General features: G+C 54.1%; 1 protein-coding gene across 1 annotated transcript in view; it reads left to right on the top strand.

The window, feature by feature from the left end:
• Lars2 (leucyl-tRNA synthetase 2, mitochondrial) overlaps nucleotides 1-18,229 on the top strand; it is a 96,190-nt gene that overhangs the window by 39,582 nt on the left and 38,379 nt on the right. The window contains exons 6-7 of the mRNA XM_033762707.1: nucleotides 5,035-5,124; nucleotides 9,889-10,032. Of these exons, the coding sequence (XP_033618598.1) occupies nucleotides 5,035-5,124; nucleotides 9,889-10,032 (234 nt within the window). The remainder of the gene's footprint in view (nucleotides 1-5,034; nucleotides 5,125-9,888; nucleotides 10,033-18,229) is intronic.

Raw genomic sequence — 18,229 nt, 5'->3', positions numbered from 1 at the left:
CCCAGCACGTGTTCTCCTACAGTCTCTGAGTGCCAGGACCCGTTGATGCAAGATTGAGTAGCGTAGCACCCCAGCACGTGTTCTCCTACAGTCTCTGAGTGCCAGGAATCCTGTACTCCGCGCGTCACTGGCGCAGGGCCCTCCCGCAGCTGCCGTGACCTTCATGGGCTCTGCCTTGGGGCTTGCTCTTGTGGTTTGTAGCTGCTGGCTGGAGGGAGGGTTGGTTCCTTCTATGCAGTGGCCAGAGGCCTCTCCCAGTTCCTGGCTGTGTGATCCTCTCCGTAGAGCAGTGCATGACAGTAGCTAGAGAGAGAGAGAGGCTAAGACAGAGCCCACAGACAGTGTCACAGACAGCTGAGTCAGGCAGAGACACCGCAGGCTGGCAGCAGCTGGGCCTCGCGAGTCAGTGCCCAGGGTGAGAACATCACAGCTGCGTTGAGGCGTGTGTACTGGGGCCGGCCCTGCGTGGCTCCTTTATTCAGAGAAGTGGTGTCACCTGATCCGAGGAGTCTCCGTAGACGCCGGTCACGCCGGGGTGACCAGGACGTCCCGATCCAGCCCTTCCTAAAAGGGCCTTTGCTCCTTCCGCGTTCACTGGCTGCATGACTTGCTTCCCCGCTGGATCAACGTTACCTAAACGGCGTGCTGGGAACCCTGCTGATAACTGGTTAGCTTTGACCCACCTTGTACCCAGCTCGTGCGTTTGCTCTGTAGAACTTCCCCTGTGAAGTGGGGCCCACGTCAACCCACTAGGGCCCCCGTCTCTCAGGAACTACCGTCTCTGCCTTTTGAGGAGTGTTTTCTACTCAACCTCCGCTGTTCCTTAGGACTCGTTCTTTGACTTGGAGGAACACACTCTCGGCATTCCTGACCCTCACGGTCTGGGAGTTGCACTGTTTCTCCTCCGTCGTTCAGAGGTTCTATGCCAGCAGGGAGGCCTGATTAGGCCCAGCCAGGGCTGTGGTAGCTCCCTGCCTACACGGCGACCCTCTGTGCCTGCCTGTCACTTGGGAGCCCTAGGAAGGGACTCGGCGGCCGCCCACTTCCTCTTCCCCGATGTCTCAGTTAGATTTTCTGCAGCTTTGCTTCCCAGAAGGGCTGGCTTTGTAAACAGCTGGTCACCAAGCACAAGTGGTTGCCTAATATAGTTTATGTGTGGTTATCTCCAGGCCGGGCATAAGGGAGTTATTCCTTACTGCTTTCTCAGTGTCCAGAGGACTGAAATGGGACCTAAAAGAATTTGTGTCAGGTGGGGCGGAGACCTGCAGGGAGGATCTGAGTTAAGGGCAGGGCCTGGAGAGAGAAATCTCAGGCCTGGTGTCCCATGGACCACACTCCTCCTAGCACCTGCAGAGCTGGCCTGAGCGGCAGAACCCTCCCTGCACAGTGGTGGAGGGCTGGACTAGTGCCTACGTTCTTGTGATGTGTGGCAGTAAAGGACAAAGGACAAAAACACGCAAGACAGATGGATGCTTCCACAAGCATGTGAGGGCCTCCTCCCGTCTCCCAATTTGTATTCTGAGGGCTGGAGGCTCTCGGTGGGGCTGGGAGAGGAGGCCAAGCCTTGTCCCGGAAACCCTCGCACAGTGGCTGTCCAGCTTTCTCACCGTGCTAGTTTGCCAATGCGTGGCCCCACTGAGTGAGACTCTTGGTTGCTTCAGGGCTGTTTGTTTGGTTAAATTCCTGAGGGACCTAAACGTGGGAAGGTGGCTCCATTGCTGCCAAGTCACTGAGCCACAGGAACTACCAGCTGGGCGGCAGGGCTTTTAAATTATGCAGGGCACTGAGGGCCCGAAAGGCTGCCGTGAGCCGCGCTGTGCTCCGTGTTTGCCCCTGGATGTGCACAGTGTGTCGTGCTCCACGCGGTGTCGGAGGGTATAGAACTGCTGCGCAGGGACCCTTCGGGGATTCCAGGTCCGTGAATCCGGCGTCTCCGCAGCTGGACTGCAGGGGCGGAGCATGGGGACGTCAGCGGTCACCTGATGCAGATCTACGTGGAGTGTGCCTGAGTTGCAGCTGATTTTAGAGCTATAAGTTTGAATGATCTGACTTTTTGGATTAAAAACTATGGGTTCATGAGGAAGCATCCAAGAATGGGAAGATCCTGTCACGGTGAAGCCTCTCTGCTGGTGGCCTCACCAGGAAGTCTCACGGGGTTGGCGCTACCCCCCGGGTTTGGGCAGCCTTGGGTGCGGTAGCCCCACCTCAGATCCAGGGCTCCTTCTCCAGCTGCTGCGGCTGCCTCTGTGCATAGGATCTGCAGGAGGGAAACGACAGGAGGCTTTCTGGGGCCCCCAGGCTGGGCAGTGAGGGGAGCAGCCTGAGGTCCCAAGTCCCTGCTGTCCTGGGAGCTGAGCCACCGTGGCCGAGAAGCTCCCACCCACACCATGTCTGTCCTCTCTTCTATGTTGTGTAAAACTGACTCCTAAAGCCCCAGACCTAGCCAGAGGCTGAGGCAGGAGGATTGCTCAGTTCGAAGTCAACCTGGTCTCCTTAGTGAGATCCTATCAAAAAAAAAAAAAAAAAAAAAAAAAAAAAATCTCCATAAATTTAGGTGACGCTAATGCTGTTCCATTGCTGCGTAACTTTAGTCTCAGTCAGTGGAAGAAGCATAGCGGGGGCCTTGAAAATGTATATTCATTCTGAGATACATGTTGGTATTAATTAGTGAGAAATATGTATTATACATTTCGGTGTACAGGAGGTGGAAGCCACGACCTTCACACTGACCTGATCCCCAGCCCTTTGTAAAAAAAAACAAACAGGAAAGAAACATCTTTTTTTCTTTTAAATTCTGAGACAGGGTCTCCCTGCGTTACCCAAGCTGGGCTCACATTCGCGATCATCCTGCCCGAGCCTGCCAAAGCGCTGAGATGATGGGCCTGTCCCGCCACGCCTGGCTTACTTTACTGTTTTATTATAAACAACTCAAATATACAGAAAAATAAGGACGACAAGGAACCTCACACCCTCGCCTAAACAACTGCTGTTATTTTCTCATCCTTGCTCTATGTATTTCTTTAAACATCTCATCAAGTTTGAAAAAAAGATATGCCCTGGTGACCAGGCCTGGGATGTTGGCCCCACACCCTCGCCCCACACACCCACACCCTTTCTAGGTCACTTCGTGGTTGCAGTGTAATCTGCGTTTAGTTGTGAAGCACAGGGAACAGAAGCTTCATCCAACAGCAGGCCTTCGCCTGTCTCTAGTTCATTCTTCATTCGCAGTGCAGTGCTTTGACTTGCCCAGGCCTGGGCATACACAAGGAGCACCGCTGGGAGGCTGAGGCAGGAGGATCGCAAGTTTAAGCCCAGCCTGTGCAATGTAGTGAGACCCTGTCTTAAAATAAAAATTTTACAAAGAGACTGCAGCTCTGTGGCAAGAGTGCCCCTGAGTTCAATCCTGGGTTTTATGAAAAATAGAAATGTTTAAGTTACTTATCTAGAAAGTTGACAAAAACAAGTGTGGGCCGTGCTGCAGGATGAACTCGGGGTCGGGGAGCCAGTGCCCTGCCTACTGCTGGTCTGGTCTGGAGTTGAGGTTCTCGGCGCCCAGCACCCCAGGCTCTGCTGGCTCAGAACCCAATGCCAGTGCTGCCTGGACCCCAGTGGGCTTGGCGCTAGGCGGTGCTTGTTCTCTGCCTGCCTCATGGTGGGGGAGTGGGGTCAGAGCTGAGTTATTTACACGTAAACATCTGTTTTGTATAGTTATTCCTCTGCTGTGTTTGTCAAGTGGCATGTAAAAGGACGGGGGAATCTTAAGTAAGAGAAACAGCCCGCTGGGGCCATCAGGAGTTACCAGACCCCTTGTTTGTTTTCTAAAACACCTGCTGTCCTCGGTCCTGGGTTTGAAGCTCTCCTTGTTCTCTATCTTGAGAAAGATGAGTCGACTACACTTTTGATAGACATATCTTTTGTCAGAAGTCTGTTACAAATGGAACCATTTGAACCATCTCCTCCCTTTACCCATTTCTTTTCGTTGTTTTTGAGACAGGGTCTTGCTATGTAGTTCCATTTGCCCTTGAACTCAGCCTGTAGCCCAGGCTGGCCCCAAACTTGTGGAGATTCTCCTGCCTCAGCTTCCAAGTGCTGGTCTCACAGGAGCGTGCCACTATGTCCGGCTCTGTTTTGTTTCATTTTGCAATGCTAGGTCAAAGCCAAGGCCTCCCGCATGCTAGGCAAGCCCCCCCCCTAGCCATACCCCCAGCCTTTCCTCCATTTCCATTGCCAGCTTCTGAAGTGAAAGAGCACTAGGAAGTAAACATGGCAGCATCGAAGTTCTTATACTTAATTTCATGCCAGCTGCAAAGTGTGAGTTGGTTCATCAGGACTCGGCCTTCGGGGCTAAAGGCTAGTGCAGTGGCAGAGGGCTTACCTGGTACACACAAGGCCCTGGGCTTGATCCCCTGCACTGGAAAAACGGACTTGTTTCTGAAACTCCATGGCAATTGCAGTACAAGGACAGAAAGTAAGCTTTGGAAGCCTTTGATTCAGCCTTGGAACACAAGCCCGGGGTTTCTCACCAGGTCTACTGTTTGGTAGTGTCTTTGGTCGGCCTTCCTGAGGAGACGGCAGCCGGTCACACCCGGCTAAGCCTACCGAGCTGCCAGGTCCCGGGTCCGCAGTGGCACGGGATCCGTGCTGCAGGGAGGAGCGTGGCAAGGCAGATCCCTCTTGCACTCTGGGATTGTCAGTGTGACCGGAGCCACGTTCCAGGCCCGCTTGTGTGTGTGTGCTGACCGAGTGTTAGTACCCATCTTCCGCAGTGCAGTTCACGGTGGGCAGGGCGCGTGCCAAGGACGTGACATTGAATTTCTTGCTGTTGGACGGGGCCGAGGGTGGGAGGGAGCTTCTCGGTAACAGCTCTCCCCAGACTGAAGGGCGCCTCCCTCGCCTTGCGGATCAGGGAGAATCCTGCAGGTTGGTAGGTGTCCCCGAGGCCGGCCTGCTCTCCAGAGTGAATCGCAAGGCCGAAGCGTGCACCCCGAGGCGCGCCCACCGTGGCCTGCCCATGACGCTGTCCTCTCTTTGCAGGAAATCACTACGTGTTTGCCGGATTACTACAAATGGACTCAGTACCTCTTTATTAAACTGTATGAAGCCGGACTGGCCTATCAGAAGGAGGTAAGTTAAAGTTAGCAGCGCTTTTAAAACACCGGATGCTGCTCCATCTCCTCAGGGTACACCACGGTTAGCATAAGGTAGCTGCATGGTAGCTGTGACGGTAAACACCCGCCCAAGTCCGTGAAATCAGCCATGCAGACCCAGAAGGTAACTGCGGCTGCCTCTGTTTCCAGCCCAGGGTCTGGGCTTCTGTCAGCCTGGCACTCCCAGCGCATACTGAAGCGCCTCACGTACGAAGTACCTCACACCTGTGAGGTGGTCAGGGGCAGAGCGCTGCAGAAACACCGACCTTCAGAACTTCACCTGCTGCTCTTGAAGCCGTGAGACCCCTGGCTTCTCACCTGCCGGCCAGGGCGGAACATCTTCCTTGCAGGGTTCTTGGGAAAACTGGGAATAGTTGTTAGGCTGAGCGTGTAGCTCAGTGCAGGGTGAGCGCATGCTTAGATGTTCAAGGCCCAGGGTCTGATTCCCGGCACCATGCAAAACCAAGCAAAAACCAACTACCAGTGTCTCCAGCCTGTGGGAGTGGCCTCCCGGGAAATGGGTGGGCTCCTTATGGAGAGGCTTGGTCGAAGTAGATAAGGTTGGGGGAGCAAGTGAGGGTGGGATCTCTCAGAGTGGCCTCAAGCTGCCCTGTCCAGCGTGGTAGCCACTGTCCTGTGCCAGTTTGACTTTAACATAATTAAAAATTAAAAACTGTTAAAAGTCAGGTTTTCAGCGGGGCATGGTGGCGCATGCCTGTAATCCCAGCACGCAGGAGGCCGAGGCAGGAGGATTGCTGCGAGTTCAAGACCAGCCTAGTCTACACAGTGAGTTCCAGAGCGGTCTGAACTACATATGAGACCCTGTCTCAAAAAACCAAAAAAAGTCAGGTTTTCAGTCACACTAGTCACTGCCAGATATCCAATCGGCTAGTAGCTAGTGTTGGGTATTGGACAGCACAAGTGTAGAATGTGTTTGTTGTGTCTCTAGATACTTTTTTTTTTTTTTTTTTTTTTTTTTTTTTTTTTTGGTGCTGGGGATTGAACTTGGGATCTTGTGCTTATAAGGCAGGCGGCAGCACCACTGAGCTAAATCCCCAACCCTATTTATTGTGTTGGCTGTACATAATGATTTGTATTTGTTTTGTTTTGGGTGCTGGGGATCGAACTCAAGAACTTCATGCTTGTGAGGCAGGCGGCGGCACCACGGAGCTAAATCCCTGGCCCTCCTTTGGATGCTTTCTTGATCAGCTTTTGGCTGCTGGGACCACATACCTGATGGGTTTATTGTAGCTCATGGTTTTGGAGGTTTCAGTCCGTGGTCAGCCAACTCCAAAGCAGAGGCATCACGGCAGGAGGCTCTGGCAGAGGAAAGCTGCTTACCTCACGGCGGCCAGGAAGCTGGGTGAGAACGGGAGAGCCCGAGAAAAGGCACACCCACTGGGACACCGAGGACGCACTTTCCCTACAGGGTCCTACGGCCCGTCCAGTCACACGGCCCGCCCGTGGGCCAGCCCGCTGACAAGGCAGCATGCTTGTAGTCCAGCCGAGGTCTAGGCCTCTTGCAGGGCAGTCAGGTTGGCAGTTGGGATAAACTGTCAGGACAGCGCTGGTCTCGAAGCTTCAGAAGAAGCAGGCAGAAAGTCCACTGTGCCTGCATTCTTGACACACATCCTTTGATCAGAGGATTCAGTGACAGAATTCCATCTCCTTTGCTTTTTCTTTTCCTTTTGTTGTTGTTATTTTGAGCCAGGGTCTCACTATGTAGCCCAGGCTGGCCTTGAACTCACGACGGTCGTCAGCCTCCTAAGTGCTGGGTCACAGGCGTGCACCCCCATGCCCAGCTCCCATCGTGCACCTGCTCAGTTCATAATATTGGCTCCCTGGGTCATGTGGGTCTTCGGAACACTGATCCAGCATCGACATTTTCATGGTTTCTATTCTTTGATAAAAGGTGGCATCAGCCCTTACACTCAGTTCTGCCTTCAGCCATGTAGACGGGCACTGAGGGAAGGAGTGTGCCCACAGCGTGACAAGCAGACCTGGGAACTGTAAGCGTTGTGCCCAGACGAGCTCGGTCCACTGAATGTTCGGTTCCATCATAAAAGGCATCTGTCCTTGTTCTTACCAAACAAAAACGTTCAGCCGTAAACATGAACAGAAAGGCCACTACGTGGCACAGGGACTTCACCTCTTCCGTTTAAGAACAGCTCCCATTCCCTGGGTCATTATCGGAGAGAGGGCGGCCGCCGTGCCTGTGAAGTGTGCGTGTGGCGGGAACTGCGGAGCCACTGGTTTTTGCTTCATCTTTGGCAGCGGAGATGGTGCTGACTCACCCTCCACAGCCGGGCCTGAAGGGACTGGAGGATGCCTGTGCCCCGAGCGCCCACGGCTTTGGGACAGTGTGACCATGACAGGAGATGGGAGCAGTAGGAGAGCCACCCCCACCCCGTCCAGATTCGCGCCCGGTCTGCGCAGATGGAGTGGCCCAGACGCGGGGTGGGTCTGGGTCAGCTCAGCGTGGAAACAAACCAGGGCCTGAAACACAGGAACCTAAAGCTGAGTCCCTGGTGCTTTAAACAAAAGCCTCCCGTGAGGAGAGAGAAGGGCGGAAACCAGCAGAGGGAGCGAGGCCAGAGCCTGGGGAGGGGTGAGGTGTCAGGCGGGGCCCAGGGCACACCAGTGGCAGATGAGGGCCCAGGGACCGTGCGTGCAGGCCGAGGCTGGGCTAGAGGGAGCCCCAGAAGGAGGGTATGCAGAGGCGGGAGGGTTTGGGACAGGAGGCCACAGCGGCTGTGTCAGGGACACCAGAGTGGCCCTGGTCCCCAACCCAGCGCCACAGTGGCACAGCAGGACAGGGGAAGAGACAGAAATGCAGGACGTCACTGGCACCAGACACAGTTGGTCCATGTGTCACTGAAGCATGGAGCCCGAATCGAGTGTGTTAGCCTGGGTTGACCCCCAGCCTTGGAACTGCTCGTCCTGGGATGTTGCCTGTAACTGTCGGGGCTCAGAGTTGCACTGCCCTCAGCTTGAGTTAAGGCTGCTTTCAAACTAAAGACAGTATTTTACCCGCAAGGTTATTTAACTGCAAAGGAATGTAGAGTCAGCTTCCAGCACGGCAGAGAACATAAATATCGTCCAGGGAGACAGCGTGGTTGGTAAAGTTGTCCCGAAACTATATCCTTCTCGTGCTTGCTTAGCAGTCAGGTGTCCTTCAAAGGACACGTTGAAGATGTGGAAACCCGGAGAGTGGGTGAGGAAGGCCCGGCCTCCAGGGCTGCCGTGGTGCGGGTCTGCGAGGAGCCCCAGAAAGCACCCCAGGCCCTGCGCTCCCTGTCCTGCGGGGCCTGGACTCCACCCGACTGGAAGTCTGGGCTGCACCTGGGCTCTGAGGTTGCGGGGACTGCGGCCCAGGGAAGAGCCAGTGTGGGCCGGGAGGGTCCTGCTGCTGCCCTTCTTTCCTTCCTTGGGTGCTGCCTCCTCCCTGCCGCCGCTCCTGTGGCCGGACTGCTGTTCTGCTCTGACCCGTCTTTCGTCCCCGCCCTGGCTTCTGTGCGGCCTTCTCAGGAGCGTTTCTGGCTCCTGCCCGGAAAGCCAGGCCACGTGGGAAACGCTGATGAGAAAACTAAGTCCCCTTTGTCTTTGCGATTGCTATGGGCCCACTTTTTTTATTTTTTAATTTCTTTGTTGTTGTTGTTGGTACCAGCGATTAAATTCAGGATCTGCTATACTGATTTTTAAAACGTGTCAGCAACAAAAATCTACTGAATGGAATAGCAATACCAACGCTCTCAACACCTTGCTGGGGATTTAGCTCAGTGGTGCCGGTGCCTGTCTCACAAGCACAAGGTCCTGAGTTCGATCCCTGGTACAAAAAAAATTTTTAATGAATGGAATATCAATACCAATGCAAAAACGTGTGTGGAGTCAGGATACTTCAGTACCCAGCACATCGCCCCACACTCAGCACCTTCTCCGTACCTGTGTGTCACAAAGGGTGTGTGTAGACGGCAGGAGGATTTACCTGAGCCAGGGAGAGAAACCACCAGGGACTCTGGCGAGAATCTTCACTGTAGTCAGGTGACTCCGAGGAGATGGAGCTCGGAGTCCTCCCCAGCGGAAGTGGTGGTGTTGATGGTCAGGAAGTGGAACAGTTTTCTGGGGTGCCGGGATCCTCTGTGAGAGCGAGGTTGAGAGAGATGAGTGTGTACCTGTGTAGAAATCCACCAGAGGCACTCCTAAGATTTACCCGCTTTGTGTTGCACCTGAATTGAAATGGGAGTTTTTGAAATTACTCGGTCTCTAGAGACCTGGCTTCCCGCCCAGCAGGGCCTCACTGACAGCCCACGCGGTCATCGCACGCCTCTCCCTCACGGTCCTCACCTGCCCGATGGAGACAGGCAGGTGCTGTGAGTCCGCAGAGCCTGACCCACGGGATCACTCAGGAAATCAGCCGCTGAGCTAACATCACAGCGGCCCCACCCCTCTGGTCTCTCAAGTCGGTACCACTTCTCCTTCTTCTTCTCTGTTTACTAACTTTCGAGTCCTATGGCTTCCTCCTGGTGCTCAGGAAGACACCAACATTGCATGGCACAGCTGCCCAGGGCTTCTGCCCCTTCCTTTCACAAGGCAGCCACACGCAGGTCCCCACGTTCTGCTCACCTGGATCAGGGTCCCCTGGGCACACTGTCCCCAGGCTGATGCCCTTGAGCAGCCCCCTGGCATGTGAGAAGCCCCTGGGCCTTCCACAAGCAGTCATTTGTCTTCTGTGTCCCCACAGGCCCTGGTTAACTGGGACCCAGTGGACCAGACGGTGCTCGCCAATGAGCAGGTGGATGAGCACGGCCAGTCCTGGCGCTCCGGCGCGAAGGTGGAGCAGAGATTTCTCAAGCAGTGGTTTCTCAGGACGACCGCGTATGCAAAGGTGAATGTCGGCCCGCGGCGCCCCGCAGCAACACCTTCCAAGGTCCTGTGGGAGCTGGGGAGCCACTCGGTTGACAGGAGAGGGTGGGTGAAGCTGAGGATGGGCAGACAGGAAGCAGGGAGCCTCGGTCCCCTTACCTGAGGGGCAGTGGTCACCGTGGCCTGGGGGAGTCCAGCCTCCGAGTTTAGCCCTGACCAGGGACGGATGAGGACCAAAGACCAGAGACAGGATAATCTGGAAGAGGCAGGCCCGGGACTCTGCCTCTTGTGGACAAAAGCTCCGAACTGACAGAGCTCCTCATTTTACTAGACTTGCACAAACTAGAGCCAGCGGACATGTGATCTGGGCTTCGGGGAAAGTCCATCTGGCTCATAATTTGCAGGCGGCACCTAGATGTGTATTTTCTCTCATCCACCTTCAGCTGCAGTTGACTCTGTCCTTGAAGCTGGCTGGCCGGGCAGGCTAGCAGACAGCGTCGGGGCGGGGGTGTGTGCTGTCTCCTCCCCCAAGTCTCAAGGAGCATTCAGCCAGGCCTGGGCCTTCACACCTGGTTCCCACGGGGGCCTTTCACACCACAGAGGTCAGAAATCACCTGCTTTGCATCAGCAGTTCTACACCAGAGAAGTCAGTCGAGAACGGCTCGTGGTTCTGTGAGAGCTCCAGCAGAGAGCAGGGCATTTCAGGGGGACAGGGAGGTCACCCATCCAGTGTTAGGGAACAGCCGGTCCCCAAGAGGAAGCCGGGGGACACTGGGAAGGTGAGAGCCCGAGCACTGAGCCTCCCTGCGTCCCTGAGCACCGTGAGACTATGAGCGCTGGCCTTTGCAAGATCTCGTTCGTAACCCAGGCGTTTGGACCAGGTGGGCTGAGGGTGAGAGCAGGGCCTTCCTGCTAAGTCACCAGTCACCCGGGCAGCAGCACTGGTTCTGTCTACCCCAGAACCGCTCTGCGCTCCGTGTCCCTCAAGCTGGCCAGTGTCCAAGTCAGCACCGAGCCCAGAGGTGGGAACTGGTCTGAAGGACTTCTGGTCCGATTCCCAACTGCAGTTCTTACGTGCAAAGTGAGCACAGGCTTCCGAATAACCTCTGGTCACCATGGACTTGGCCGGATCGGACTTCGGTTGTCCAGCCACGGCCCCCACCGCAGTCTCTGTGCTCTCCGAGTCTCGGGACCAGTCCTCAGGGAGGCCTTTCCTCTCAGTAGTACGCTGTTCGGGAGGTGGCAGGGCTAGCAGTGGAGCCAGGGAAAGGCTACCTGGGCCGAGGGCACTGTGCTGGCTGCTTGAGCACGGTGACACGGGAGCCCGAAGGAGCACGACTAGGCGACCCACCACCTCCGGCTCCTGGGTTCCCGCCAGGGACACTGGCAGCTGTGCCGTGGGCAACACTGGAAAGCCGCCTGGGCAGCTGTGCCTGTGGCTGGTGCTGTAATAACCTGGGGTGTGCTCTACACCAGCAGCCGCGGTGATTCCCGCTGAAATGGTTGGTTACCATGGTGACTCTCCTGCTCCTGCTGCACCCTGTGCAGATTTATTGAAAAAGCTTCTTTGGGAGTCAGCCCGAAAGCAGAAGAGGGAAGCCAGGCTTCCACACCCTGAGCTGAGAGAGCACCGGGCCCCAGAGGTGTGGGGTGCAGGGGACGCAGACAGGGACTGGCGGGGGCCCAGCGAGGGGGCGCTGTGTTAGAATGGAGGCGACACTCCAGGGCTGGGAAGAGAACCAGAGCAGGCAACTTAGTGAGCAATAAGAACAAGATCTCTAAGGGGGGAGCAGTCCAGGCCCCTCACACCTGCAGGGTCCAACATAGAATGGGAAATCGCCAGACTTGCTAAGAAGCAGGAAATTGTGACTCCTCATCAAGAGTCAGAACAAATAAAGCATGTCCCAAGAGCAGCGGAGAGGACCCAGGTACGGGAAGTACCGGATAAAGCCACAGGCAGCCATTACATCCACAGGGTTGGATGGAGGACAGAGGGGAATCTCAGGTGAGAGTGCAAGCTGCTCCTAAAAAATGAAACCACCGAGCAGGCCATGGAGGTGCACGCCTAAAATTCTAGCATTAGGGAAGCTGAGGCAGGAGAATTGCTGAGAATTTGTGGCCAGCCTGGGCTATATAGTGAGACCCTGTCTGGTGGAGGGTGAGCCAACTGGAAATCTAGAACAGGAAAGTCCAGTATCTGAAATGAAAAACTGTTAGGGTTGCAGAGGAACCCTTGGGTGGCTAAGGAAGGGCTGAGTAGACCTTGAAGCTGGAGAGGAGCCCCACACACCCACCCATACCGGAAACAGCACAGATGGCCTTGTTCCCCAGAGAGCCCCCACTCCAGGAGGGGACACAGGCCAGGTTGAGCGGGCACCTTGAAGCTGGCAGTATCCAGGTGAGAGGCCCCTGAGTGATAGCGGGGGTTGGAGGCCGAGACAGGAGGGGACAGGGACCTGCTGACTCCTGGCCCCAGAGGTGCTGAGGTCTGGGGTCCTCGCCAGGGCTGGCGCATGGCTGAACTGGGACTTGGAAACTGTGGGAACCTGTGGTGTCTCCTCCCTGCAGGCAGGGACCTGTGGGGTCTCCCTTGGGCACGTGCTCCAGGTTCCCTGGCTTCCCTGCACCCTGAGTCCTGGCTTCCTGTCCATGGCCCACAACCCTGGCAGGGAGAGGCGGGGGGAGGCCGTCCACGCCAGCTGGGCGCCCACAGCACGTCACGCTAGGGAGCAAGGGAGGGAGGGCTGCAGAGGGAAAGGGAGACATGAACCACCAGGCACATCTTCATATTCTGACAATAAAAGAAACGGTAAGTTCGATCAGGAGAAAAGAAAGCCAGGACTAAACGTTACGTTTGACTTTCGAAACCCGCGTACCTTCCCTCACTCCGGGCCGGGTCCTCTGGGGTACACAGGCCTCCACCCCTCTTTTAGGGTCGGCCGGACTCCAGGGAGGACAGGGATTCGGTGGCCCTGTTGAGGGGCCAGTGACTGTCTCCAGTGTCATTTAGATATAGAGGTAGTGAAATCTGAAGCAGAGTTCAGGTCGGGCCTCCTTTCTAAATCCCTTTCCTGACCAGAACACTTAGCAGCAAACAAACAAAAGCCTCCGTGCTGGCCTTCGCTTGGAATGGCAAAACCAAAACTCACGCAAAAGCAAATGAAAACAGCAGGATGGGGCCGGCGTGGAGATCTGTGGTGGAGCCCTTGCCCAGCAGGTGCCAAGCGCAGGTTCCAGCCCCAGCACCGTGAGAAGTACAGAGGGGTACAGGGCTGCTTTCTTTTAAGCACCCCAACCCTGCCCAGCTGTGTCCACTTGGCCAGGCCCAGGACAGAGCCGAGACCCAGCCGGGTGCTCCATCCCGACCCTGGGGGTTTCGGAGCAGGAAGGAAGTGTGCTGCACTGGACATGCGGGGCGCGGGAGAGCACAGATGCGGACACTGGAGGGCCCGGCGGTGGGCCTCGGCTTCCTGAGAGCCCTGCTGTGCACCTTGATCCTCTGCCTGCGCCTGGTCCTCCTGCTGGGTGCAGGGGCGGTCGCTGCCTTGGAGGAAGTGAACGTTCATCATTAGCAGAGTTCTCTGTTCTCCTAGAAAGGGACTATGTCCCCAGGGCCCTTCCGTGTCTCTAGATTGTGCGTCCTATTCTGGGATGACTAACTTTGAGCGTCAGAATTGCTCAAAATAACAGAACTGACCCTGCTTGGAGCTAGAAAAAGTGGCACACACAGGTGACATGGGCTCCGGCAGTTTCAGAGTCATTCAGCAGTGTGATCCTAACTGTGCAAATTTGTGCCCTGTTGCCCACATTGGCCCTCCGTGCTGTCCTAATGCACCCCTGCTTTTTGGTGTAATGCCCCAATTTGGAGAGAAAAATGCTGCCTGTCAGACTCCACCGAAGGTAAACGTCCCCATCTCAGAGTTCGTAGGGAAGATGTGGAGGAGGACGGAGAGAGGACCGAGGTTCCGGTCCTTTCCAACTTTTCCACAAAATGATCATTTCCTTTAGTGAGCATAGACAAGACAGCCTGATGTCAGGGTTATGTCTCTGCTGGGATGAGACCCCCCCGGCCCTCCCCTGCTCCCCTGGGGTTACAGTCACGGGAGGTCCAGGCGCCGTGAGTGGCATTGTGGCCTCAGGGGGGTGGCTAGTGGGGGAGCGCTTGCCTGGCACGCAAGAGGCCCTGGTTCTGTCCTCAGCGCTGCAGAGTGGAAAAGGGAGAGAGAAACCTCAGGTGGCTCTTGTCAGCCTTCCCAGTGTGGTGGTGGATGTTAGTGGAAGCAGAACGGCTCTGATGCCAGATGTAAGGGTCCTGGAGGCTTTTTCCCCATCCTCAGTGTCCAGAACAAAGAACTGGGCAGTATGCGCAGAAGAGGCAGTGAGGGTGTAGTTTGATTGGAGGTGTAAAGAAGACTACTCTACTGGGAGAAAGCGGGCTGTGAGAAAAGCTCACAAGGGCCCCCAGGATGAAGGGAAAGGGATCTTACCAGAAACACCTGGCTTGGCCCCCACCTCTTGCAAATATGGCCCTGGGCGATGGTCTTATCAAATCTTGCTTGGCCTCTAGCCACATGCAGATGAAGGATCAGAAGCAGTCTGGACGGGTTGTGTGAGCCCACACGTAAATGAGGGTCTGGGGGTGGCATCCTCTGTTTGGCCCTGTGTACGGCACCAGATTCAAATGAAGGCCTGAAGTGTGCTTTCTGATTGGTACCCGTACAGTGCTCAGGAGCAGAATCCTGAAGACTGTTTTGGTTCCAGTGTTCTGCCCTTGTCCTCTCTGAGGAAAACTCTTGCTTCACCTGTTGGCGTGGGCTTTCGTGACCTCGGACACGTTCTGCCTATTGGTTGTTCCTCAGTGCTGCTGCTGGAGAGACAGTGCTGCCAGGGTCAGAAGGGAAAAACAGGTGCGAAGTGTGGCCAGAGGTAATCCCAGCTTGGCTGCCACGCAGCTTTCTGGGCTCCTGTGCTTCCTCCCACAGATCATGGGCGGGCTGGGCCTCAGCTCTGGCCTGCACTCCAAGAGCACCACTGGCTGTTCCGATGTGGGAGTCCCTTTTGGCGGAGGGTTTGCTTTGTTTTTGTTTGCAGTCTGGGGACCGAGCCCAGGCAAGCACCCTGAAAGCTGTTTTCTGGCACAAGTGGGCCCTGTCTGTTTCATCTTGAGGTGCACAGGGATATTGCCAGAGATACGTTCTGTATGTTAGAGAGAGGTTAAAGTAGGGCTGTCAGAGGGTAGTTTTTTAAAATACTTACTTATGTATCTTCTCTAAATTCAAACAAGGCAGACATCAGGCCAAATAAATGTTTATAACAAAACATCTTCATGCAGAATGTTATGCCAAAGTCAGTGCAGGAGAGGGAGACTAAGGTGTAAGTGGAAGTTCTTTCCCCCAGACCCGCGTCGGGAGCCTGAGGCACACAGCCAAGTCGCCCCAGCAGCTGAGCACAGATAACAGTTGTTGTTTCTAAACGAAGACCTGGGTCCTCAGGTTTAATTGCAGTGTTGGTGCCTTGCGGTAAATAAGTGGGGTTTGGATTGCAGAATGGGTGCTCAGCCTTGCTCTAGACTGTCCTGGAGGGACTGGATCTCTAAACGCCTTACTGCCTTCAGGACTGCTTTTCCTTTCTGAGACCTCAGATGTACGTTGTGTCTTTGGAGTGACTGCATGGAAACGATTCCAAAAAGAAGAGTAAAGAAAGACATCTGGGCACCAAGAATATATTTTAGAAAAGTATACAAATTATAATTTAAAAAGAATTGCTAATCACGTCACACTGATTCAAAAGTGTGCCAAGTGCTCTGCTTTTTTAAAGCATCCATTTTAATTAGAAGTTATTAAATCTCATCTCTTCCGTTCTGTCTCAAATCTGTCTAGCTCGCAGGGTTCTTATTCGTCAGCTGTCCCCTTAGTAGCTAATAAATAAATCTACTTGTTTTAAAAATCTGCATTTTTCTATTTGCCTTACATTTTTTTAACCCAGGTCTCCTAAAAACATCATGTCTTTTACATTGCCTGTTCAAGAATTCTTTCTGTAGTCCTGCCTGTTACGATGATTCGTAAAACCTGAGCTCACACATGCTTCTCTCCTGGGTACTACGGATTTATCCCAGCATTATTTTCCCCTTTTGATGAGAAAGCCAGGTTTACTGTGTTATCTTTAATCCTCCTTTTATCCCCAGCTTTTTAGTTTTAATCTTTCTCTTTCTTGTTCCTCATTAGATTTTTATATTTCTAAAGCTTTTCTTTCCAATTGGATATTGTTGAGCCCATTTCTGAGTGGCCCCTGTTCTTAAATGCTTGCTCGTGTTCTGACTTATTAATATGTAGTTCTGGTTCGACTTCTTAAAACATCTCTGTTACAAACGGCATGTGAGAGGCCACTCCAACATAGGCTTTTGGGAAAAAGCTTTGTTCCTGCCCAGGTATAAACAAACTGAAATTGGGGGAAGATTTCAGCAGAGAGATGGGAAGGAAATTAGGTTTATATAGGTTTTTAGAAGAGGCTAAGGAATCTGGAGTGGAGTGTTTATATTTGAGGGTCCAAGGACGGTCAGTGCAGGTGTGCATATAAGACTGGACTCTTCCGCACCAAGGAGACTGTGTATTCCGTCCTAAATTTTCTTTGTGGCCATCTATTCTGTTTACCGAGAATAGCGTGGCCCTTTCCATAGTTCCCTGTTGTTTGTTGGGGGCTAGATGTTTGCTCAGAGGATCTCATTCAGGCCGGACATGGCAGTCTTCATTTAAGTGGGGTACCCGGGGGGCAACGGCAGCTGTCACTTCAGACCTAACCTAGACAGAGGTTACTCGGCCCCACTGGAGGCCACAGTGTGTCCGTGTCCACTTACCGAGAGCCACACGAATCTAGAGTGCTGCTTCTGATGAGGTCTCAGTATAGTAATTCCTTGTGAAAACCCGGTAGTATTAATTTCTGATTTTTGCATCTGGAAGAAGGTTGTCTTTTGCTGGATTTATGTAGATACCTGAAAACAGTACCGTGGTCCCAGAAAAGTCAGAAGGTCTGGGTGATTTGTCATCTGGGACCGGCTGCTCACTGGTTGAGTGGGTTTAGGGAACTCTCATGACCCCTGTGGTTTTTTTCCCTTATTCCCTGAGAGAAGCTGAATTCATCACTGGATTCTGAATCATGTTGATCCCTGGGAATCGGTGGGGATAGGGAGAGGAAAAGGGAGGGCTTCTTCCTCCGGCTCTGACACAGAGTTCCTCAGATTGTGTTTGAAAAGGAATTTCACAGCACTTTAAGAAACCAGTCTGAAACGCCTGCGCTTGCCTGGTTTTGGGGTTCTGTGAGCCCCCAAACGTGGGCAAATCAGGGTGGGGGAGGGGTACCTCTTGCCTAGGACTAAAATCAATGCAGCTCCTGTCACTGGGGTCACTGTGCCCCGCAGAGGAGGGAGGACTCAGCTCAGGGCAAACCCTGGGCAGACAGGGACAGCCATTTAGGTTGCACAGTTGTAGTACCATGGATGCCCATGTCAGCCTGGGCCAGCTGGGCAGGGTCCCTACAGTTCTGCTCATCAAATAGCAGCCTGGGCCGGCCCTGATCCTAGGCTGAGGCAGGAGAGTCACTGTGAGTTGGAGACCCTATCTATTAAAGAAGAAAAAAGAGCAGCCCTGAGTCATGTGTTGATTATGCAGAGGAGACTAAAGAGAGCTCGCTGGGTGGTTCAAGATGCTGGTTTCATCTGGTCAATTTTTAAGATTTCTTTTGGTTTTTAAAAATATTCATAGATTTGCTTAGGTTTTAAGCAGCCACTTTTTTAGAATTAGCATATGAAAACATTCACATTTCATCCTCTTTGAATCCTCTGTCCTCTTCTGAGACCTGAATATTTTAAGCAGAGCATCTCAGCTCAAGTTTTCTCAGCCCACCAATTCAGTCGAGAAGACAGTGGGGGGACAGGAGGATGGACCTGCAGGGGCTGCGCAGCTCTGCCAGGAGGAGGCCCCAGTGCCGGTGGGTTGGGCCTGGGCTCCGGGTCCCTTGTTCGATGGCAGAGGGAGAGAAGGCGTGGGAGGGGGCCTGCAGATCAGGAACTCGCGTTTAGCTCCCAAACTGGGTGGGATGCTCCAAACACACAGCCAGGACGTGAAGTGCGGCTCTCTGGGGGGACCCCGTCCCGCGGGGAATAGGAGATGAGAGCCGCCTCTTATTCGTGGGTCATCAGAGGCCGATCCGATCTTGAATGTCTG

The sequence above is a fragment of the Fukomys damarensis genome, unplaced genomic scaffold (genome assembly GCF_012274545.1).
Source record: "Fukomys damarensis isolate Sample0158 unplaced genomic scaffold, DMR_v1.0_HiC HiC_scaffold_12, whole genome shotgun sequence".
Classification (NCBI taxonomy): domain Eukaryota; kingdom Metazoa; phylum Chordata; class Mammalia; order Rodentia; family Bathyergidae; genus Fukomys; species Fukomys damarensis.
Note: the sequence above shows the minus strand (reverse complement) of the source record. Positions and strands in the feature narration are given on the sequence as shown.